This window comes from Anomaloglossus baeobatrachus, chromosome 7, assembly GCF_048569485.1.
Source record: "Anomaloglossus baeobatrachus isolate aAnoBae1 chromosome 7, aAnoBae1.hap1, whole genome shotgun sequence".
Classification (NCBI taxonomy): Eukaryota; Metazoa; Chordata; class Amphibia; order Anura; family Aromobatidae; genus Anomaloglossus; species Anomaloglossus baeobatrachus.
In genome coordinates, this window is record NC_134359.1 from 119,636,604 (window position 1) to 119,659,076 (window position 22,473).

Here is a 22,473-nt window from a genome sequence, read left to right on the forward strand (position 1 = left end):
GAAGGTCGGGCCCTGCGTGTCTAGTAAAAAAAATCAAAAAAATCCTGGGCTAGAGATGGGGGAGGGAGGTACTCTTTTCCTCCCGTGGCGTCAGACAAAAAAAGAGCCTGTCCAGATGATCGGCAAACCATCGGTCTGGAAAGGAGTTCTGTGAGAGGCTTGTTAGGGACCGAGTGCGCTCTCCATTATCGGAACCAGAGGGCCTTACGGATGGCTATGGTATTTGAGGTGGCAATAACTGCGCAGGTAGCAGCGCCGAGGGAGGCCTGCATGAGGTACTCTGCCGCCGCAGCAATGTGAACTGTTACATCTGTGAGGGTCTGAGGGAAACTGGTAGTCCTGGTGCCTGTGCGACCCACACGAAAGGGGAGAGGGACCCGCGGCCTCGAGGCAGAGTGATCGAGCTGCTCCACTTGTCTGTCTGTCGGGTCCTTGAAGGAGGATCCATCAAGTAAAAAAGACAGGAGTGGTCCTTCAGGCAGGCGGAAACCGGGTGAGGGTCCACCGAGGCCGGATCAGCCCAGCCCTTAGAGACAGCTAAGCCAAAGGGGTACCGGGACTCCATGAGTTTACGAATACCGAAGCGGCGTTAAAATCCCTTTTTTTTTTGAGGTTTCTTCACCCTTTTAAAGGGGACCGCAGGGTCAGTAGTAGTGGATGGGAGATCTTCCACATGAGTAGTAAGGGGGCCATATGTCTCGTCAAAAAGAAATCTGACAGGTGCCCCACCCCTATCAAGGTGTATTAAACACACCCCCTCCTCTCTCCTGACAAGCCCTGTATTTTATAGGCTTTTGATTAGGGATTTGATAGTGAAATCCTGATAGTGTAAATGATTAGGATCACACCATTTTATTCATTGATTATGATACAGAAATCTGATTTAGTGTAATTGTTTGGAATCATGACATTTTATTCTCAATGGTTTTGTTGCAGAAGTTTGTGTTTTATACTGTTTGTATAAAATGAAAGACAGACACACTATCAAAATTTAAAAAGTTTATTGCTCAGAATTTAGTTACATTCAGTTGCACATTACAGCCTTAGGCTGGGTTCACACATAGCGACACCGACAACGACGTCGCTGTTACGTCACCATTTTCTGTGACGTAACAGCGACCTTGTATGTCGCTGTTATGATCGCTGCTTAGCTGTCAAACACAGCGACGCAGCAGCGATCATAACGTCGCTACATGTGCAGAGAGCAGGGAGCCGCGCACACTGCTTAGCGCTGGCTCCCTGCTTTCCTAGCTACAGTACACATCGGGTTAATTAACCCGATGTGTCCTGCAGCTACATGTGCAGAGAGCAGGGAGCCGCGCACACTGCTTAGCGCTGGCTCCCTGCTCTCCTAGCTACAGTACACATCGGGTTAATTAACCCGATGTGTCCTGCAGCTACATGTGCAGAGAGCAGGGAGCCGCGCACACTGCTTAGCGCTGGCTCCCTGCTCTCCTAGCTACAGCACACATCGGGTTAATTAACCCGATGTGTCCTGCAGCTACATGTGCAGAGAGCAGGGAGCCACGCACACTGCTTAGCGCTGGCTCCCTGCTCTCCTAGCTACAGTACACATCGGGTTAATTAACCCGATGTGTACTGCAGCTACATGTGCAGAGAGCAGGAGCCGGCAGCACAGGCAGCGTGAGAGCGGCGGAGGCTGGTAACGAAGGTAAATATCGGGTAACCACCTTGGTTACCCGATGTTTACACTGGTTACAGCTTACCGCAGCTGCCAGATGCCGGCTCCTGCTCCCTCTCGCTTCATTTCGTCGCTCTCTCGCTGTCACACACAGCGATCTGTGCGTCACAGCGGGAGAGCAACAATAAAAAAAACGAACCAGGGCTGTGTGTAATGAGCAGCGATCTCACAGCAGGGGCCAGATCGCTGCTCAGTGTCACACACAGCGAGATCGCTAATGACGTCACTGCTGCGTCACAAAAACCGTGACTCAGCAGCGATCTCAGCAGCGATCTCGCTGTGTGTGAAGCACCCCTTACCAACAGGACAAGTTTCTTACCATTACAATGAGTGTGTCAAACCTGTATGTATAGATACAAAGATGCCCTCATATCTGATCACAACCAGCATTACAATTACCCTTCAGTGTAGAGATCAAAGACTTCCCACAGACTTATCAACAGGACAAGTTTCTTACCTTACAATGAGTGTGTCAAACCTGTACATATAGATACAAAGAGGGTCTCATATCTGATCACAACAATGTTTACAATTACCCTTCAATGTAGCGATCAAATATTTCCCACAGACTTATCAACACGACAAGTTTCTTACCATTACAATGAGTGTGTCAAACCTGTACATATAAGGCCCCTTTACACACTGAGACTTTCAGCGATCCCACCAGCGATCCCAACCTGGCCGGGATCGCTACAAAGTCTCTGGTGAGTCTTTGGTGAGCTGTCAAACAGGCAAACCTGGCCAACGATGCAACAGCGATCCAGACCTGCAGAACGACCTAGCTAGTCAAACACTGGAAATGAGTGATGTGTCACAATATCTGTCAATCACTATTCTCTGTCAGTCGGTCTCTCCCTCTCGGTCTCTATTCTCTCTCTGTCGGTCCGTCACTATCTCTGTCCCTCTCTCACAGTCTGTCGGTCATTTTCCCCTCCTCTCTCATACTCACCGATCCCCGATCCCCGGCGCGGCGCTGCACGGCATTCACACTGCTGCGGCGGCTTTTACTATTTTGAAAAAGCCGGCCGCTCATTAAACAATTTCGTATTCACTACTTTCCCCGCCCACAGGCGCCTATGCTTGGTTGCAGTGAGACATGCCCCCACGCTGAGTGACAGGTGTCTCACTGCACCCAATCACAGCAGCCGGTGGGCGTGTCACTATGGAGTATAGAAATAAATAAATAAATAATTAAAAAAAACGGTGTGTGGTTCCCCCCAAATTTAATACCAGCCAGATAAAGCCATATGGCTGAAGGCTGGTATTCTCAGGATGGGGAGCGCCACGTTATGGGGAGCCCCTCAGCCTAACAATATCAGTCAGCAGCCGCCCAGAATTGCCGCATACATTATATGCAACAGTTCTGGGACTGTACCCGGCTTTTCCCGATTTGCCCTGGTGCGTTGGCAAATCGGGGTAATAAGGAGTTATTGGCAGCCCATAGCTGCCAATAAGTCCTACATTAATCATGTTAGGCGTCTCCCCGAGAAACCTTCCATGATTAATCTGTAAATTACAGTAAATAAACACACACAACTGAAAAAATAATTTATTAGAAATAAAAAACACAAACAAATTCCCTCATCACCAATTTAATCAGCCCCAAAAAGCCCTCCATGTCCGGCGTAATCCAGGTGACAGGAGCTGCAGAAGACACCGCCGCTCCTGTCACCTCCACGCAGCTAATGAAGACAGCCACACGATCGGCTGAGCTGTCACTGAGGTTACCCGCTGTCACTGGATCCAGCGGTGGATGCAGCGGTGGATGCAGCGGTGGCCGCGGGTAACCTCAGTGACAGCTCAGCTGATCGCGCTACTCACCTCAGTTGCTGCGTGGAGCTGACCAGAGCGGCGGTGAGTAGCGCGATCAGCTGAGCTGTCACTGAGGTTACCCGCGGCCACCGCTGCATCCACCTCTGGATCCAGTGACAGCGGGTAACCTCAGTGACAGCTCAGCCGATCGCGTGGCTGTGTTCATTAGCTGCGTGGAGGTGACAGGAGCGGCGGTGTCTTCTGCTGCTCCTGTCATCTGCATGCAGCTGAGCTGGAAGCGACGCTGGAGGTCCGTGGATTACGCCGGACAAGGAGGGCTTTTTGGGGCTGATTAAATTGGTGATGAGGGAATTTGTTTGTGTTTTTTTATTTCTAATAAATGATTTTTTCGGGTGTGTGTGTTTATTTACTGTAATTTACAGATTAATCATGGAAGGTTTCTCGGGGAGACGCCTGACATGATTAATCTAGGACTTATTGGCAGCTATGGGCTGCCAATAACTCCTTATTACCCCGATTTCCCAACGCACCTCGGCAAATCGGGAAGAGCCGGGTACAGTCCCAGAACTGTCGCATATAATGTATGCGGCAATTCTGGGCAGCTGCTGACTGATATTGTTAGGCTGGGGGGCTCCCCATAACATGGCGCTCCCCATCCTGAGAATACCAGCCTTCAGCCGTATGGCTTTATCTGGCTGGTATTAAATTTGGGGGGAACCGCACGCCGTTTTTTTTAATTATTTATTTATTTATATACTCCATAGTGACACGCCCACCGGCTGCTGTGATTGGGTGCAGTGAGACACCTGTCACTCAGCGTGGGGGCGTGTCTCACAGCGGGAAACAAAGGACCAAAGAATGGTCCTGAACGATTTGTAGCTATCAGCAACTTCACAGCAGGGGCCAGGTCGCTGATGTGTTTCACACACTGCAATGTCGCTGGGGAGGTCGCTATTACATCACAAAACCGGTGACGTTACAGCGATGTCGTTTGGGTGTAAAGCCACCTATAGATACAAACAGGGCCTCATATCTGATCAAAACCATCATTTACAACTACCCTTCAATGCATAGATCAAATACTTCACACACCCTTACTAATACAATGACACTCTAGCTCTCAAAGCTGGTCCTAGCCAGATGAGATACATCTGTTGTCAGTTTGAAACAGAGAAATATCTATAGCTGCTTATAGATAAAGTTAATATATGTTGATTAAATGAGTTTATTAAGACACGATCAATGATCACTTCTGACTACTTGGCATAGGGGCATACAAAGCTGCTTATAAAGACAGCCTGAATTGATCGAATGCTCTGGTAAAAGAGACGCGACAAAATCAGACACAATATTATCATTTGCTTTTAAATCATTACTAAAGCACTGTAATATTTTATTGAATGACACTCCCCGCGTTACATGGTACAAAACGTAAACACAGTAATGTCCGCATACTTTGCTAAATGTGTCCTGAATCTGAATGGATTGAAAACAATATAGTTCACTGTTTCTATTTAAGAAGGTTACAAACTCATCAGGAAATAAAACACTTGTTGGTGAACATCTGTAACTGTCAAAGAATATTGCCTTCTTATCATCGCAAAGTACAATCAATATCCAATGTCGCCCACTTTGTCCGGAACTGTCTGTATTCACGATGTAGGCAGCGGGTCTCTGGGTCACTCTATATGCCGGTAGCAAATCACACGGAAACACTCCAGAAAATATGTGTTCTGTATAATGATCAGACTTCAACAGGTTTGTGAGCTGGAAGTTATCCATAATTAGATGTAATCAAATAGTACTTCTCTTCTATGGTTGATTTCAAGTATAGTTGTGTTGAGGGCATATACTATCATATTTACAGTATGCGGGGTAGGTAGCGCAAACCGCACATCAGCACGCAGGTTACCCGATTTAACGAGCGAGAAATTACCACCAGGCTCTTGATCTGGTGATAAATCAAATGCAAACAATGTGAACCCGGCCATAAATTCTTCACGATCTATCGCCAGAGCATGATCAGATTTTAAACGCCCAGAAACATGAGCCAAAGACATAAATTCGCGGATGGCTAAGTCATCATTGAAAATAGGTTGGAAAGGGCGTTTTCTAGAGAGAGAAGGTGTGCAATTGCACCATGAAAATATAGGCGTGAATCCGGCTAAGAGGCAAATATCTAAGCTGTTTTTAAATTCTTTATGGGGTAAGTTTGCACAGCGATCTAATTTACCTTGTACCAGTATTGTTAGTGACCCCGATGAGCTTTTTCAGCATGTGTTTCTACCGTACTATGACATTTCAATGCTTCATTTTATTGATGATGAAACAGCTACCATTAATTGGAAATATGCAAAAGGGCACCACACCGTCAACAAAAACACAAACATTTTTATCGCCTGTTTTACAACGGCGTATGCCAGACTAGAGCTTTATTCTCTGCTGGACCGGTTGCAGGAAAGGTGTCTTTATCACGACACAGATTCAGTTATTTTTGTGCAGAGAGATGGTGAGTGGAACCCAACTTTAGGTGATTACCTGGGGGAATTGACCAGTGAAATACCCGAGGACACTTACATCACCGAATTTGTATCTGCAGGGCCAAAAACCTACGGATACAAACTCAATAATGGCAAAACTGTTTTAAAAGTGAAGGGTATAACACTAAATGTTGCTAACACACAATCTATTAATTTCAACAGTCTAAAAGATTTAGTACTGGACTATCCGCGTAATTGTGACGCAGAAACACAGAGACGTATTATCATTGAACAATCGGGTATTGTGAGAAATAAAAAGTACTGGGATATCGAAACAAGGCCATTACGCAAAACACAAAAGTGTGTTTACACAAAGCGCCGGCTGTTAGACGATTTTACCACCCATCCATTCGGCTATTAGTTGCGGATCATGATGAACCTGAGACTGCAGCACCCATTCTCATGTATTCTAGCAGGGCCATCTAATTCTGGAAAAAGTTATTTCGTAAAACAGTTATTACATAATATTGAAACCCATTTTTCGCACAAACCTGATAATATTGTTTGGTTTTATTCGTGCTGGCAAAAACTGTATGATGAAGTTTCTCTCTCTTTTCCCAACATCAGATTTGTGGAGGGTCTGCCGCATACATTCGTAGATGATGACTTATTCCCGCCTGACAAGGTAAATTTGACTATTGTTGATGACCTCATGGAGAGTGCTAGTGATAACTGCGAGATAGAAAAAGCATTTACCAAGTATGTACACCACAGAAACCTCAGCATTTTCTACCTGGTACAAAACATATTTTGTCAGGGTAAGAAAAGTCGCACGATAAATTTGAACGCAAAGTACATGGTACTTTTTAATAATCCTCGAGATAAATTACAAATTGTTACGTTAGCACGCCAAATGTACCCCGGAAAAACGCGCTTCTTCTTAGAAGCTTTTGAGGACGCCACACGGGAGCCTTATGGGTATTTGCTGGTAGACTTGAGAGCCAATACCCCTGAGGATCTTCGTTTAAGGATGGGGTTGTTTCCACCAGCTATGCCAGCTGTATATATCCAAAAGAAAATTACTTCTAAAGAGTGAATTTTACACTAAATCAGACATTCTATGTTGTGTACGCAGTGTTGTAAAAATGTCTGAGAGAATCCGTCGTAACTGGGCTCTCTTAAAAACGCTGGTGAAGGCAACTCCTGCTGTCAGAAAAACTATTTTATGCAGTGCGAGCCGTGATTTAATTACAGCCATTGCAGAAATTGCATTAAACATCTTGAAAGGGCGAATTCCTCTGAAAAAGCGGCAAAAAAATATACTAAAGAAGTGGCATAAAGCTATAAGAACCCTGAGTGATAAATCCCAGCCCATAAAGAAAAAGAAATGTCTACTAAAGCAGACCGGCGGGTTTATAGGTCCTCTTTTAGGCTTTGCAATCCCGATAATAACAAGTCTACTCACGGGCAAATAATGCAACATACAGAGAAAATGTATCTAGTCCCCAAACAAGAACTAATCAAACTAAACCCTCCAGTTAGCGGCAACATACGACAGAATGTTATTCACCGCCTTGATGATGAATTAGCGAAATTTTACAGCGTCGTGACATACCAGACGATGTGAAAATTAAAAAAATATAGCGATGTACTACAGAGATACTTGGTTCATGCTAAACACGATGCAATGGAGCTATCAACTTTAAAGATCATTAACACTCCTGAGTCTGATCATCAGCAATTGTCAAATTTAGACCCTAATGAAAACAAAACAGCCATTGAAATTGTAAGTCATGTAAACCAGCGATATAAAAAGAATGCAGAATTTTTACCAAACAGACTGCTGCAGAACACAAATATTACATCGTGGAATGATAAAAACGAGTTTATTTTCAAAGGTTTTGTAATACCGGGATCTAACATGCTGGATTTAGTACGTAATACAACACAGAGCCATGCCTTGACTAACAGAAATCTACCCCAGGGATGGGATACGTTTATGCAGGCAATGGCCGAGTTAAATATACCATCTACCATAGTGGGTAATCCCACTGCTAGAGCGCTGTTAGACAGCTTAAAAATGCCCATCAATGAAGCTAGTGGCATATCTAAACCTCAGACTCTATCGACACCCCGCCGTCCAATTCAATCTTTACATTCTCCATTAGGTTTGACACAAGCAAGTTTGATGCCTAAAAAAAGGACTTTCCCGATACTGCAATCAATGTGGCTCACAATGTAACAGCTGGACTGATGAATTGTTATGCTCTAAATAATTATGTAAGAGACGTAACATATGTATATTATTAAATAGTGTATTATGCCAGTGATTATAATTTTTTTATTGTACTGTTTTAAATACAAGTGTAATGTACAGTTAGGTCCAGAAATATTTGGACAGTGACACAATTTTCGCGAGTTGGGCTTTGCATGCCACCACATTGGATTTGAAATGAAACCTCTACAACAGAATTCAAGTGCAGATTGTAACGTTTAATTTGAAGGTTTGAACAAAAATATCTGATAGAAATTGTAGGAATTGAACACATTTCTTTACAAACACTCCACATTTTAGGAGGTCAAAAGTAATTGGACAAATAAACCAAACCCAAACAAAATATTTTTATTTTCAATATTTTGTTGCGAATCCTTTGGAGGCAATCACTGCCTTAAGTCTGGAACCCATGGACATCACCAAACGCTGGGTTTCCTCCTTCTTAATGCTTTGCCAGGCCTTTACAGCCGCAGCCTTCAGGTCTTGCTTGTTTGAGGGTCTTTCCGTCTTAAGTCTGGATTTGAGCAAGTGAAATGCATGCTCAATTGGGTTAAGATCTGGTGATTGACTTGGCCATTGCAGAATGTTCCACTTTTTTGCACTCATGAACTCCTGGGTAGCTTTGGCTGTATGCTTGGGGTCATTGTCCATCTGTACTATGAAGCGCCGTCCGATCAACTTTGCGGCATTTGGCTGAATCTGGGCTGAAAGTATATCCCGGTACACTTCAGAATTCATCCGGCTACTCTTGTCTGCTGTTATGTCATCAATAAACACAAGTGACCCAGTGCCATTGAAAGCCATGCATGCCCATGCCATCACGTTGCCTCCACCATGTTTTACAGAGGATGTGGTGTGCCTTGGATCATGTGCCGTTCCCTTTCTTCTCCAAACTTTTTTCTTCCCATCATTCTGGTACAGGTTGATCTTTGTCTCATCTGTCCATAGAATACTTTTCCAGAACTGAGCTGGCTTCATGAGGTGTTTTTCAGCAAATTTAACTCTGGCCTGTCTATTTTTGGAATTGATGAATTGGTTTGCATCTAGATGTGAACCCTTTGTATTTACTTTCATGGAGTCTTCTCTTTACTGTTGACTTAGAGACAGATACACCTACTTCACTGAGAGTGTTCTGGACTTCAGTTGATGTTGTGAACGGGTTCTTCTTCACCAAAGAAAGTATGCGGCGATCATCCACCACTGTTGTCATCCGTGGACGTCCAGGCCTTTTTGAGTTCCCAAGCTCACCAGTCAATTCCTTTTTTCTCAGAATGTACTCGACTGTTGATTTTGCTACTCCAAGCATGTCTGCTATCTCTCTGATGGATTATTTATTTTTTTTCAGCCTCAGGATGTTCTGCTTCACCTCAATTGAGAGTTCCTTAGACCGCATGTTGTCTGGTCACAGCAACAGCTTCCAAATGCAAAACCTCACACCTGTAATCAACCCCAGACCTTTTAACTACTTCATTGATTACAGGTTAACGAGGGAGACGCCTTCAGAGTTAATTGCAGCCCTTAGAGTCCCTTGTCCAATTACTTTTGGTCCCTTTAAAAAGAGGAGGCTATGCATTACAGAGCTATGATTCCTAAACCCTTTCTCCGATTTGGATGTGAAAACTCTCATATTGCAGCTGGGAGTGTGCACTTTCAGCCCATATTATATATATATAATTGTACTTCTGAACATGTTTTTGTAAACAGCTAAAATAACAAAACTTGTGTCACTGTCCAAATATTTCTGGACCTAACTGTATATGACGTTTTGCATTCCTACTGAATTGATGTGCAACTGAATGTAATTAAATTCTGAGCAATAAACTTTTTAAATTTTGATAGTGTGTCTGTCTTTCATTTTATACAAACAGTATAAAACACAAACTTTCTACATGGGTGCTATAAGAAATCCTTTACAGCATAAGACGCATAATAGTATAATTGGCCATATACATAATATGCCCAACCAAATTACACTATCAGAATGAATTCTGTATCAAACGCCTATAAAATAAATTTGGCCATATACATAATATGCCCAATCAAATTACACTAGCCGAATGACTTCTGCAACAAAACCACACTGAATAAAATGGCATGATTCCAAACAATTACACTAAATCAGATTTCTGTATCATAATCAATGAATAAAATGGTGTGATCATAATCATTTACACTATCATTTACACTATCAGGAGTTCCCTAATCAAAAGCCTATAAAATACAGGGCTTGTCAGGAGAGGTGAGGGGGTGTGTTTAATACACTTTGATAGGGGCGGGGCACCTGTCAGATTTCTTTTTGACGAGACATATGGCCCCCTTACTACTCACATGCAGAGTTTTGGTTGATTGCTGCAATAAGTCCATCGCAGCTTAATCGCTCGGGGAGGTTGAAACCAAGGAATCATCCCGGTACAAACATCATTCCCCTTCCTCCGGCTCCTCAGAGACCGCGGAACAGGGGGTCATGCCCTTTTTCTGATCTGCAACCGGTGAAGCAGAGGGCTGATTCTTATCAGAAGGACCCTCTATAGAGGTGTCATCAGGCTGCGTTCTGTCCAGGGGCCCCGAGGGGTGTGAGGACGATGTTGCATAGCCAGCATGAGGTTCTGGGAACTGTGCCCATTCCGGGGGACTGGGAGCCGTAGGCTCTGGGCTGGCAGCGGTTGCTGAGGTGGTGGCGGGGGGGGGTGGGGGTAAGCTACAGGGGCACCAGACTCACAGAAGGATGAGGTGCTATCATCCCCTAGTAGCTCAGCATCTTATAGTTGTTGTTGTAGTTGTGCAGGGCATAAGCCCCTGGCTGATGAGCCACAAACTCTGATTGTAATGAGGGAGCAATGCTCTGCAGAACTAATATGCAAGTGAGGCTATAACTCACCCAGAAACCTGATGACCCCTCCCCCCCTCCTCCTGCATCCCAGTTCTGGGAAGGAGGAAGCCAGCTCTGAGAGACGCCCAAAGGCTCTGATCACAACAAGAGGGAGCAATGCTCTGCAGATCCTGTGTGAGAGGGGGCGTGGCTTATCGAGTGTCGGAGGGGACGGGGCTTAGCTCTGACGAGAAGGCATGAGAAAATATAATAAACAAAGAAACAAAAAATGGTGGGAAGGGACTCCCCTTCCCTCCTCCAGCCCTGCACAACAATGGTGGACAGAAAAACCTCTATAAGTGTACCACAGCTGCGGCTGCACTGAGTCCTGTGAGCTCTCCAATCCCCCCGCCACAGGTGGAATGCTATGCAGGAGTCTGCAATCGTAGCCCATGTGCATCCAGTCAGTGTGACCTTTGCTCCAATTTCCTGTCAGGGAGCCAGTGTGCAGATTCTGCTGGCAGAACTTGTATCAACTCAGACCCTGCCAGAGGGATTGAGGAAGTTTTCATCTGCTCTGTGCTCTAGAAAAATCGGAATGATCTCACCTCAGCTCCTGTGGAGATGGCAGTCTGATGCCTGGTCACACTTGGTGCAGAACGTGTATCAACTCAGAGCCTGCAAGAGGGACTGAGGAAGTTTTCATCTGCTCTGGGCTCCTGAAAATCAGTGCCATGAGACCTGTCGTCCAGTGAGTAACAGCCCAGGATCCAGCGTTGCAGGAGGGGGTACGGGGAGGCGATACTCCGCGTTCCCGCCTGTTGATGGTTTTGGGAAATCGGTCCCCGAAGGAAACCGTCGCCCTCTAAAAACAAAAAATTCTTGCTGCAGTAGTCTGCAGAGATGTGCCTCCTATAGACACTAAGCTAAAACTGAAGTAGCCTGGCTGGGCCAGGGGATGTATACTGCAGAGGAGGAGCTAACATCTTTGCATCTACTTAGTGTCCTCCTATGGATAAGCAGCATAACACCCACGGTCCTGTGTCCCCCAATGAGGCGTCAGAGAAAAAGGTCATTTCCTTCTGATATAGATAGATAGAGAAATAGATAGATAATGGATAGATATATAGATAGATAGATAGATAGGATAGATAGAGAGATAGATAATGCATAGATAGATAGATATAAGGATAGATAGATAGATAGATAGATAGAGAGATAGATAATGCATAGATAGATAGATAGATAATGGATAGATAGATAGATATAAGGATAGATAGATAGAGGGATAGATAGAGGACAGATCAATCAATAGAGTCCCTGTGAGCACACGCTGCATTTTTCATGAGCGATAGTGTGTTCACATTATCGACCGTGAGAAATGACCTGTAATTACCTCTGCAGGCTCGTTATGAGGCTGCATTCAGCGCTGTGTGTCAGTCACGGCTGGATGCAAGTGTTGTGGGACCTGCGTGGATTATGCCGGAGCTGTGTGTTGGGGGGGGTTAATAAAGGGGTGAAAGAGGGGGCTTATTGTCTTTTATTTAAAATAAAGGATTTTTCGGTGTGTGTGTTTATTCACTTTACTTACGGGTTAACCATGAAAGCTGTCTCATAGACGCTGCCATGATTAAGCCTGGACTTAAATGGCAGCGAGCTGCTGCCATTAAGTCCTTATATTACCCTGATTGCCACCGCATCACGGCAATCTGGAAGAGCCGGGGACACTCTGGGACTGCCGCATAACGGATGCGACAGCCCTGGGGCAGCTGCGGGATGATATTCTCGGCTGTGGAAGGGGGAGGGCATTAACCCTGTCTCTCGCCCTCCCCAGCCTGAGAATACCGGGCCGTCGCTGTGTGTTTACCTCGGCTGGACGGTAAAAATACAGCGGAGCACACATTTTTTTTTGTTTTTTTATTTTTATATGTACGTTTGATTTGTATGTGTATTCTATATGTCTGTGTGTGAGTGTGATGTATGTGTATTCTATGTCTGTGTCTGTGATGTGTGTGTGTTTACTCTGCTCCGCTTCCTCTTCCTGTCAGGCAGTGATGAACATTACCGCAAGTAAACCGCGGCTATACCAAGTGTATACCGCACATCATTTGCTACCTGCGGTATACCCGCGGTATTTCGCGATTACATTACAGTGAATGGAGTGAAATACCGCAGGTACCTGCGGAAAAGACGTGACATGCACATTTTCTCAAGAAATTTTCTCAAGAAATTCTGCAGAAAGAATGTTCTTGAGAAGAAAATGCAGTGTGCGCACAGCTATTTTTTTCTCCCATAGGTTTTGCTGGGAAATGTCTGCAGAGAGGTTACAAAGATTTCTCAGGAAATTTCTACAGCAAAACCGCGGGTAAAAACGCACTGTGCGCACAAGGCCTGAAAAATAAAAATTGTTTTCAAAGGGTGTGTACTAATTTATACTGAACACTGTATGTGAGCTTGACAATTCATTGAAAACATTAAAAGCTTACCTATACAAAGACACAGTCCTCTTTTCTCTTAAGGCTTCTTGGACACGCCACTTGGTGGTTGCCAATACTTTTAGCAAACTGTGCTGTCCTATGATATAAAGTAGTTCTGCCAGAAGGTCATACTTGTCTTCTTCAAGTAGACTTATCTTCTGAAGCTCAGTAAAAAGTTCTAGACTGGATTTTATTGATAAGAGTTTCTTGGGTGGAAGCAAATCCGAGCAAAGGAATTTCAAAGAATCCAAATCCTCTTGGCTGAGTTCATTATCAATCGAAACAAGCATTCTGTTAAAATCCATTTTGCAGAATGGTGTCTGCACTGAATGTGCCTTTCCCTTTCTAAAATGGGATAAAAAAAAAAAACAAAACAGAAAGTGGTAAGCTAGAAATAACAACCTGCTTTATTTGGCATTCATAGACAACCAAAAAGTTAATACGTATGGGAGTCATTTAGCTTTTGGTGTGAATTCCAAGACAACCTACATACAATGCACAAGTTTACATACATGAAAACTATAGAAATTTACTTTCATGGCAATTGTGAGTTGTTCCCCTCATGTAACACAAAGAAGGCTGAAGTAGGAATAGTATTGCCAAGTAGAAGACATGGCTGATGAATCATCGACAAAGGAAATTTCCCTAAGCTTGCTCATCTTAAATTGGGAGGGATTAATAGATGCCTAAAGGGAATCTGTCAGCAGGTTTTTGCTATGTAAACTGAGAGCAGCATGATGTAGGGACACAGAACCTGATTCCAACATTGTGTCACTTTCAATAAAATCAGTGGTTTATGAGCAGGAGATAATCACTACAGGACTAGCTTGCCTTATAGTTTAACCCTGCCCTCGCCACTAAATAGCAGCTTTCTGTCAATGCTCAGTGTACACAGAAACCTGCCAATGAGTGGTGTGGACGGGCTTATACATGGCTCAGCATTCAGAGTACTGCTACATCTGCACCAGAGAGAACTGTGACTTTATCACAACTGTGTACCCAGTAAACTAAGTGATACATTTATTGAATCAGGGTATCTGCCCCTAAATCAAGCTGTTCTCAAATGAGGCAGCAAAAACCTGCTGACAGATTCCCTTTAACCCCTTCACCTCCAGTATGCTTTCACCTTCCTGACCAGGCCAATATTTTCAATTCTGACCAGTGTAACTATGATGCAATAACGATTCAACGAATCCCAGTTATTCTGAGATTTTTTTTATTTGTGATATATTGTACTTCATGATAGTGGTAAATTTGGGATGATATTTTTGCTTTTATTTGTGAAAATATTGGAAATTTGGCAGAAATTTCGCAATTTTCAAACTTTGAATTTTTATGCCCTTAAACCAGAGAGTCATGTAACAGAATAGTTAACAAATAACATTTCCCACATCTTTACTTTACATCACCACAATTTTTGAAACATATTTTTTTTGTCAAGAAGTTAGAAGGGTTCAAAGTTTATCAGCAATTTCTCATTTTGCCAACAAAATTTACAATACCATTTTTTATGGACCACATCATATGTGAAGTGACTTTGAGAGTCCTGGGTCATAATAAATACCCAAAAGTGACACCATTTTAAAAATTGCATACCTCACACTGCTCAAAACCATATCCACAAAGTTTATTAACCCTTTAGGTACTTCGAAGGAATTAAAGCAATGTGGAAGAAAAAAATGAAAAGATTACTTTCCCACAAAAATGTTATTTTAACCCTAAATCTTTCATTTTCACAAGAGTAAAGCCTGCTTTACACACTACAATGTATCTTACGATGTGTCGGCGGGGTCACGTCGTAAGTAACGCACATCCGGCATTGTAAGGTACATTGCAGGGTGTGACAGCTACGTGCGATTGCGATTGAACGTTTAAACGTTCATCGCACACACATCGTTTATTCCTCATGTATTGCACGTCGGGTTGTTCATCGTACCCGGGGTAGCACACATCGCAGTGTGTGACACCCCGGGAACGATGAACAGATCTTACCTACGTCCTGCGGCTCCCAGCCGGCAATGCAGAAGAAAGGAGGTGGGCGGGATGTTTACGTCCCGCTCAGCTCCGCCCCTCCGCTTCTATTTGCCGGCTGCCGCGTGACGTCGATGTGACGCCGAACGTCCCTCCCACTCCAGGAAGTGGACGTTCGCCGCCCACATCGAGGTCATTTGGAAGGTAAGTACGTGTGACGGGGGTTAATCGTTTGTGCGGCACATTCAACAAAATTGAACGTGCCGCACATACGATGGGGGCGTTGCAAATCGCATACGATATCGTATGCGAAATTGCAACGTGTAAAGCTGGCTTAACAGGAGAAAATGTATCGTACAATTTGTTGCACAATTTCTCCTTGTATGTGCATACACTATATGTGGTGGAAATCCACTGTTTGGGCATACGGTAGAGCTTGGAAGGGAAGGAGCGCCATTTGACATTGTGAAAACAAAATTGGCTGGAATTGAAACGCCATGTCGTGTTTTGAGAGCCCCTGAAGAGCATAAACAGATAAGCTCTCCCACAGGTGACATTTTTTAAACTAGACCCTCAAAGAATTTGTTTAGATTTTTAGTGAGCACCTTCAACCCTGAGGTGCTTCACAGAATTTTGTAATGTTAAGCTGTAAAAATAAAAAATTACATTTTTAACCACAAAAATGTTGTTTAACCCCACATTTTTCATTTTCCCTATTATAACAAGAGCTAATGGACAGTACAATTTGTTGTGCAATTTCTCTTGAGTATGCCAATAGCCCATAGGTGGTCAAAAACTACATTGAGGCACAATACAAATTGAAAACAGGAAGGAACACCATATTTGAGTTCAGATTTAGTTGGAATGGTTTGCGGTTGCCATGTCACATTGGCAAAGCCCCTGAGGTGCCACAATAACAGAACCCCCAACAAGTGAGCCAATTTTACAAGTGTAGATGCGCTAATTTGATCACCTGTTATTGTATTTTAATGGAATGTTGCAGCGGCCAAAAAACGTAATTTTAGCGTTTGAAATTTTTTTCTCGCTATGCCGTGTACCGATCAGATTAATTGATTTTATATTTTGATAGATCGGGCATTACTGAACACGGCGATACCAAATATTTGTATTCTTTGTTTTTTTATTATTTTATTCTCAATGGGGCAATGGTGGGTGATTTGCACTTTTAGGTGTTTGCTATTTTTTATATTTTTTAAAACTCTTTTTTTTTTTACTGTTCCCGTAGGGGACTTTATCTCTGCACAGTCTAATCGATTGTGCTGTTCAGCAGAAATGGTGTGTTTCTTTGAGTGACAGCACTCTGCCGGAATTCACAGGAAGTGAGTCATGACAGCGACAGGAGTCATCATCTGACCCTGTGCTGTCATAGCAACACATTGGCACTTCACGAGGCCAACGATGGTGGCGTGGAACAGCGCGATCCCTGCCGGAGCACATTAGTTTGCGCTCTCAGTTTTTTTACAGCATGATCTAAGGTGTTAACAAGCAAGGGTGGATCGGAGATCCACCCACGGATTTCAGCTGCACATATCTGCTAATCAGCACACATGTGCGAGAATTACAGCGGGTTTGCCGCGGGAGCCCACAGTAACTGGGAGGAGGCGACCTAGGATGTACATATACAGTACAGACCAAAAGTTTTGACACATCTTCTCATTCAAAGAGTTTTCTTTATTTTCATGACTCTGAAAATTGTAGATTCACATTGAAGGCATCAAAACTATGAATTAACACATGTGGAATGAAATACTTAACAAAAAAGTGTGAAACAACTAAAAATATGTCTTTATATTCTAGGTTCTTCAAAGTAGCCACCTTTTGCTCTGATTACTGCTTTGCACACTCTTAGCATTCTCTTGAAAAGCTTCAAGAGGTAGTCACCGGAAATGGTCTTCCAACAGTCTTGAAGGAGTTCCCAGAGATCCTTAGAACTTGTTGGCCCTTTGACTTCACTCTGCGGTCCAGCTCACCCCAAACCATCTCGATTGGGTTCAGGTCTGGTGACTGTGGAGACCAGGTCATCTGGCGTAGCACCCCATCACTCTCCTTCTTAGTCAAATAGCCCTTACGCAGCCTGGAGGTGTGTTTGGGATCATTGTCCTGTTGAAAAATAAATGATGGTCCAACTAAACGCGAACCGGATGGAATAGCTGCCGCTGCAAGATGCTGTGGTAGCCATGCTGGTTCAGTATGCCTTCAATTTTGAATAAAACGACAAGATGTCTCCAGCAAAGACACGGTGGTTGGATCCAAAGATTTCAAATTTGGACTCAACAGACCAAAGCACAGATTTCCACTGGTCTAATGTCCATTCCTTGTGTTCTTTAGCCCAAACAAGTCTCTTCTGCTTGTTGCCTTTCCTTAGCAGTTGTTTCGTAGCAGCTATTATACCATGAAGGCCTGCTGCACAAAGTCTCCTCTTAACAGTTGTTCTAGAGATGTGTCTGCTGCTAGAACTCTATGTGGCATTGACCTGGTCTCTAATCTGAGCTGTTGTTAACCTGCGATTTCTGAGGCTGGTGACTCGGATAAACTTATCCTCCGCAACAGAGGTGACTCTTGGTCTTCCTTTCCTGGGGCGGTCCTCATGTGAGCCAGTTTCTATGTAGCGTTTGATGGTTTTTCCAATGCACTTGGGTACACTTTCAAAGTTTTCCCAATTTTTCGGACTGACTGACCTTCATTTCTTAAAGTAATGAAGGACACTCGTTTTTCTTTACTTAGCTGCTTTCTTCTTGCCATAATACAAATTCTAACAGTCTATTTAGTAGGAAAATCAGCTGTATATCCACCAGACTTCTGCACAACACAACTGATGGTCCCAACCCCATTTATAAGGCAAGAAATCCCACTGATTAAACCTGACAGGGCACACCTGTGAAGTGAAAACCATTTCCGGTGACTACCTCTTGAAGCTCATCAAGAGAATGCCAAGAGTGTGCAAAGCAGTAATCAAAGCAAACGGTGGCTACTTTGAAGAACCTAGAATATAAGACATATTTTCAGTTGTTTCACACTTTTTTGTTAAGTATTTCATTCCACATGTGTTAATTCATAGTTTTGATGCCTTCAATGTGAATCTACAATTTTCAGAGTCATGAAAATAAAGAAAACTCTTTGAATGAGAAGGTGTGTCCAAACATTTGGCCTGTACTGTACGTCCTAGCTCATGAAGGTATTAAAATTGGAGTCTATGGAAAACGGATCCGTTAATTGATAGCTATTTAGCTGTCTGTTTTTCTTTCATTTGTAAAAGATCCATTTTTTACTTCCTGTAACAGTTTCAAATGGATGATAAATAGCAATCAGTAAACAGATCTGTTATCCATAGACTCCCATGTTAAAAATAAAATGGATCCTACAAAAATCAAGTTTTTCAAAACGGACAAAAAAGTTATGTATGCACAACTTTTTGTCAATAGATTTCTGCTGGATCTGTTTTAATGGATGATTACTGGGCATCTGAACTCAGCCTTAAGGCCCTGTCACACGCAGCGACGTATCTAACGATATATCGCCGGGCTCACGGATTCCATGACGCACATCCGGCATTGTTAGCGACGTTGTTGCATGTGACAGCAAGGAACGACCGTTAACGATGGAAAATACTCACCTTATCGTCCATCGTTGACACGTCATTTCGTTTTAAAAAATCGTTGATTGTTGAGCACACAGGTTGTTCGTTGTTCCCAAGGCAGCAGACATCGCTATGTGTGACACCTCGGGAACGACGAACTTCAGCTTACCTGCGGCCGCTGGTAATGCGGAAGGAAGGAGGTGGGCGGGATGTTACGTCCCGCTCATCTCCGCTCCTCCGCTTCTATTGGGCGGCCGCTTAGTGACGCCGCTGTGACGCCGCACGAACCGCCCCCTTAGAAAGGAGGCGGTTCGCCGGCAACAGCAACTTCGCTAAGCAGGTAAGTCCGTGTGACGGCTCCAAACAGTTTTGTGCACCATGGGCAACGATTTGCCTGTGACGCACAAACGACGGGGGCGGGTGCTTTCACCAACAATATCGCTGCGTGTAACACCCCCTTTAGTTATGTAATGGAAACGTTTTGAACATTAAGACTATGTTCACACAGAGTGTTTTTGGTGCGGTTTTTTTTCACTATTTTTATGGAAATAAAGAGCTTCTTTTTATAGTACCAGCAAAACTTGTGGGAGTCCACAAATCTCATTCACACACACACTTGCTTGCTTTTTTTTCCTGACTGAAATGCCAAAATGCTGTGTTTTTGAAAGAAGAACATCAATTCTTTCAGTGTTTTTGCTGCTTTTTTTCATCATTAAAAACAATAAGTAAAAAAAACGCAACTACGCTTTTTGCTGCTTTTTTGGTCAATGAAACTAACTACAGTGGAACCTTGCTTAACGAGTAACGCAGTTAGCGAGTATTTCGCTTAACGAACAAAGCTGTAAATTTGTAACCCAGTTTACGAGCAACATACTCACCGCACACACTTCCGGTTCCGTACATCCACCGCGCTCTAACCCGCTCTTACAGTCCGCACAAACACACACAAACAAACATGCACGCACACACACATATTATACTCCCCTTACCTTCCGTTCCATCGCCGGACTCATGGTTCTGGTAGTTCGCCGGTACAGGATGTGTATCGGGTATCCATCGCGAAGAGGGAGGAACTTGCTCTGGCAGCGGAAGTTCCTCCATCGGTCCGGATGGTTACCCGATACACATCCTGAACTACAAGAACCATGAGGCCGGAGATGGAACGGAAGGTAAGGTGAGCATAATATGTGTACCTTCCGTTCAATCACCGGCCTCCTGGGACTTGCAGTTCGCCGCTACAGGATGTGTATCGGCAACCATCGCGACGATGGTTCCTCTGCTGTCAGGCACTACTCAAAGGCAGCGCGCTGGCCAATCAGAGGCAAGCGGCTCCTGCCTTTGACATCAGCGCTTTGGCAGCGGATGTTCCTCCCTCGTCGCGATGGTTACCCGATACCCATCCTGTACTGACGAACTGCAAGTTCCAGGAGTCCGGTGATGGACCGGAAGGTAAGGTGAGCATAATATGTGTGTGTGCGTGCGTGTTTGTGTGTGTTTGTACGTGTGTGGAATGGCACAATAGGGGACCAGGATAGGAGATTTAACAAGTTGTGGAACGAATTGTCTGCATTGCAATGATTTCCTATGGGAAATCTTGCTTTGCTGAACGAGTAACTTGGTTAACAAGCACAGTCCCAGAACGGATTGTTCTCGTTAACCAAGGTTCTATATTTAAACATACTGTAGACAAATGACACACCAATAACGTGGCAAAAATACCCCAAAAAAACACACCATAAAAACGCAGTTTCTTTACTGCCAAGAGAAAAAAAATAGATTCTTAAAGATAACCTGTTAGGTGCAATATGCACCCAGAACCACGAGCAGTTCTGGGTGCATACTGCTAATCCCTGCCTAACCGTCCCTGTATACATTAGAATAGATAAAGAGAGCTTTAGAAAAAATATTTCTAAAGATCGTTTCTCAAATGCTAATGATGCCCACGACTCTTGCAAGTGTTTGAGTTCCCTTGGCTAGCCGCCCCTGAGGGCGTACTAATATGCTCAAAATGGATGCGCACTGCGCGTGATCCGGAGTCCCCTGGGCTTCCGATCACGTGCACTTAATTGATGCTGTGTGTAAGTTTCCCGGCTTCAGTGAGGTATAGTGCACATGACCAGAAGTCCAGGGAACTCATGTGCAGAGCGCATCCATCCTTTGCCAGCCGCCATCAAGACTGAGGTATGTGCGAGGTCGCTGTGCATTCATTAGCATATTAGCATGCCCACTTAATAAATAAATAAACTACTGACAACATGTCTCCAAATTTCCAAACAATAAATTTTGTATTTATTTTCTGAAAATGAGAAATGGTCAAAATAACAAAACAATGTGTGTCACCCAGGGAAGGGGGTACTCGGTCCCAGGCGGTTGCAAATGGGAATGTCATTCTGGTGGCCGTTGCCCTGTTCCGTGCTCTGGGCCCCTTTTGTAAGGGAAATATTTACAGGGGTGATAAGAGTAATTTTAATGTGACGCCACCCGCGGGTTGCAGTTAAGGATGCAGAACCGCCGCTGCTGAATGTGGGTACTCCCAGATATGGTGGTGATTGCAGCAATGGTGTTAGGCCCTTCGCAGGTAGGGCTGTGCAAGGGAGATGCAGCGGGGGTAATAACGGAGACCACACCAGGTTGTCTTTAACAGTCTCTACTCACTCGGACCCAGGGGTTGCTGGTTCAGGACCCAGGAGTGCCAATGTAGTGACCCAGGTTGCTCTGTCCCCAGCTCTCTCTGTTAGTGAAGCATTTGGGGCCCGACTGTCCCTTTTGGGGTACAGTCTCCTTCTCCCTACGGCGGTCAGTGCGGACCCTGTGGGGAGTTAAGTGTCCAAACCGAAATCCTAGTTTACTGCTGATGCCCCCGGATTATTTGGTTTGTGAAGTCCATGAAGGTCTCCTCACCGGGCATGTATTTATCAAGCCGTGTAGAACTGGCGCCTGATCTATGGCCCTGTGCCCCATTCGTGCTCCGGTCCCAACGGTATCTCCGGTACCCGACCTGGCGACCTCTCTCCTGTGCCCCCGGGGTCTCCGTTGCAAGGACCTAGCTCAGGCACGTCTGCACACCTCTCCTGTGTGCCACACTTCTCTAGACTCTCTACTGACTCCTGACCTCTCCCACCAGGCTGGCTAATCCCAGGGACTTGTTCCCATGGTGACCATCCCCTTACTTGGTTAATCCTCTGCCCAGTGTTGAGTGGAGAACTAGGATTATGGTTATGCTTTGGTAGTATCGGCACTGGTACTCCAGGTCCCAGGGGGTAGGACCTGCATGCCCCAGGAGGATGCAGTTCCCTGTAGTGCCCTGAGTGTCTCAGGGGCGCTACAAATGCATTGCTTTCAGACCTCAAATAATGCAAAGAAAAAAAGGTCATAATCATTTAGAAAC

General features: G+C 44.3%; 1 protein-coding gene across 1 annotated transcript in view; it reads right to left on the reverse strand.

Moving 5' to 3' along the window:
• The window catches only part of LOC142245980 (caspase-8-like), an 83,907-nt gene that overhangs the window by 58,049 nt on the left and 3,385 nt on the right, over window positions 1-22,473 (reverse strand). Inside the window, exon 2 of the mRNA XM_075318987.1 lies at window positions 13,526-13,861. Within this exon, the coding sequence (XP_075175102.1) occupies window positions 13,526-13,821 (296 nt within the window). The 5' untranslated portion in view covers window positions 13,822-13,861. The remainder of the gene's footprint in view (window positions 1-13,525; window positions 13,862-22,473) is intronic.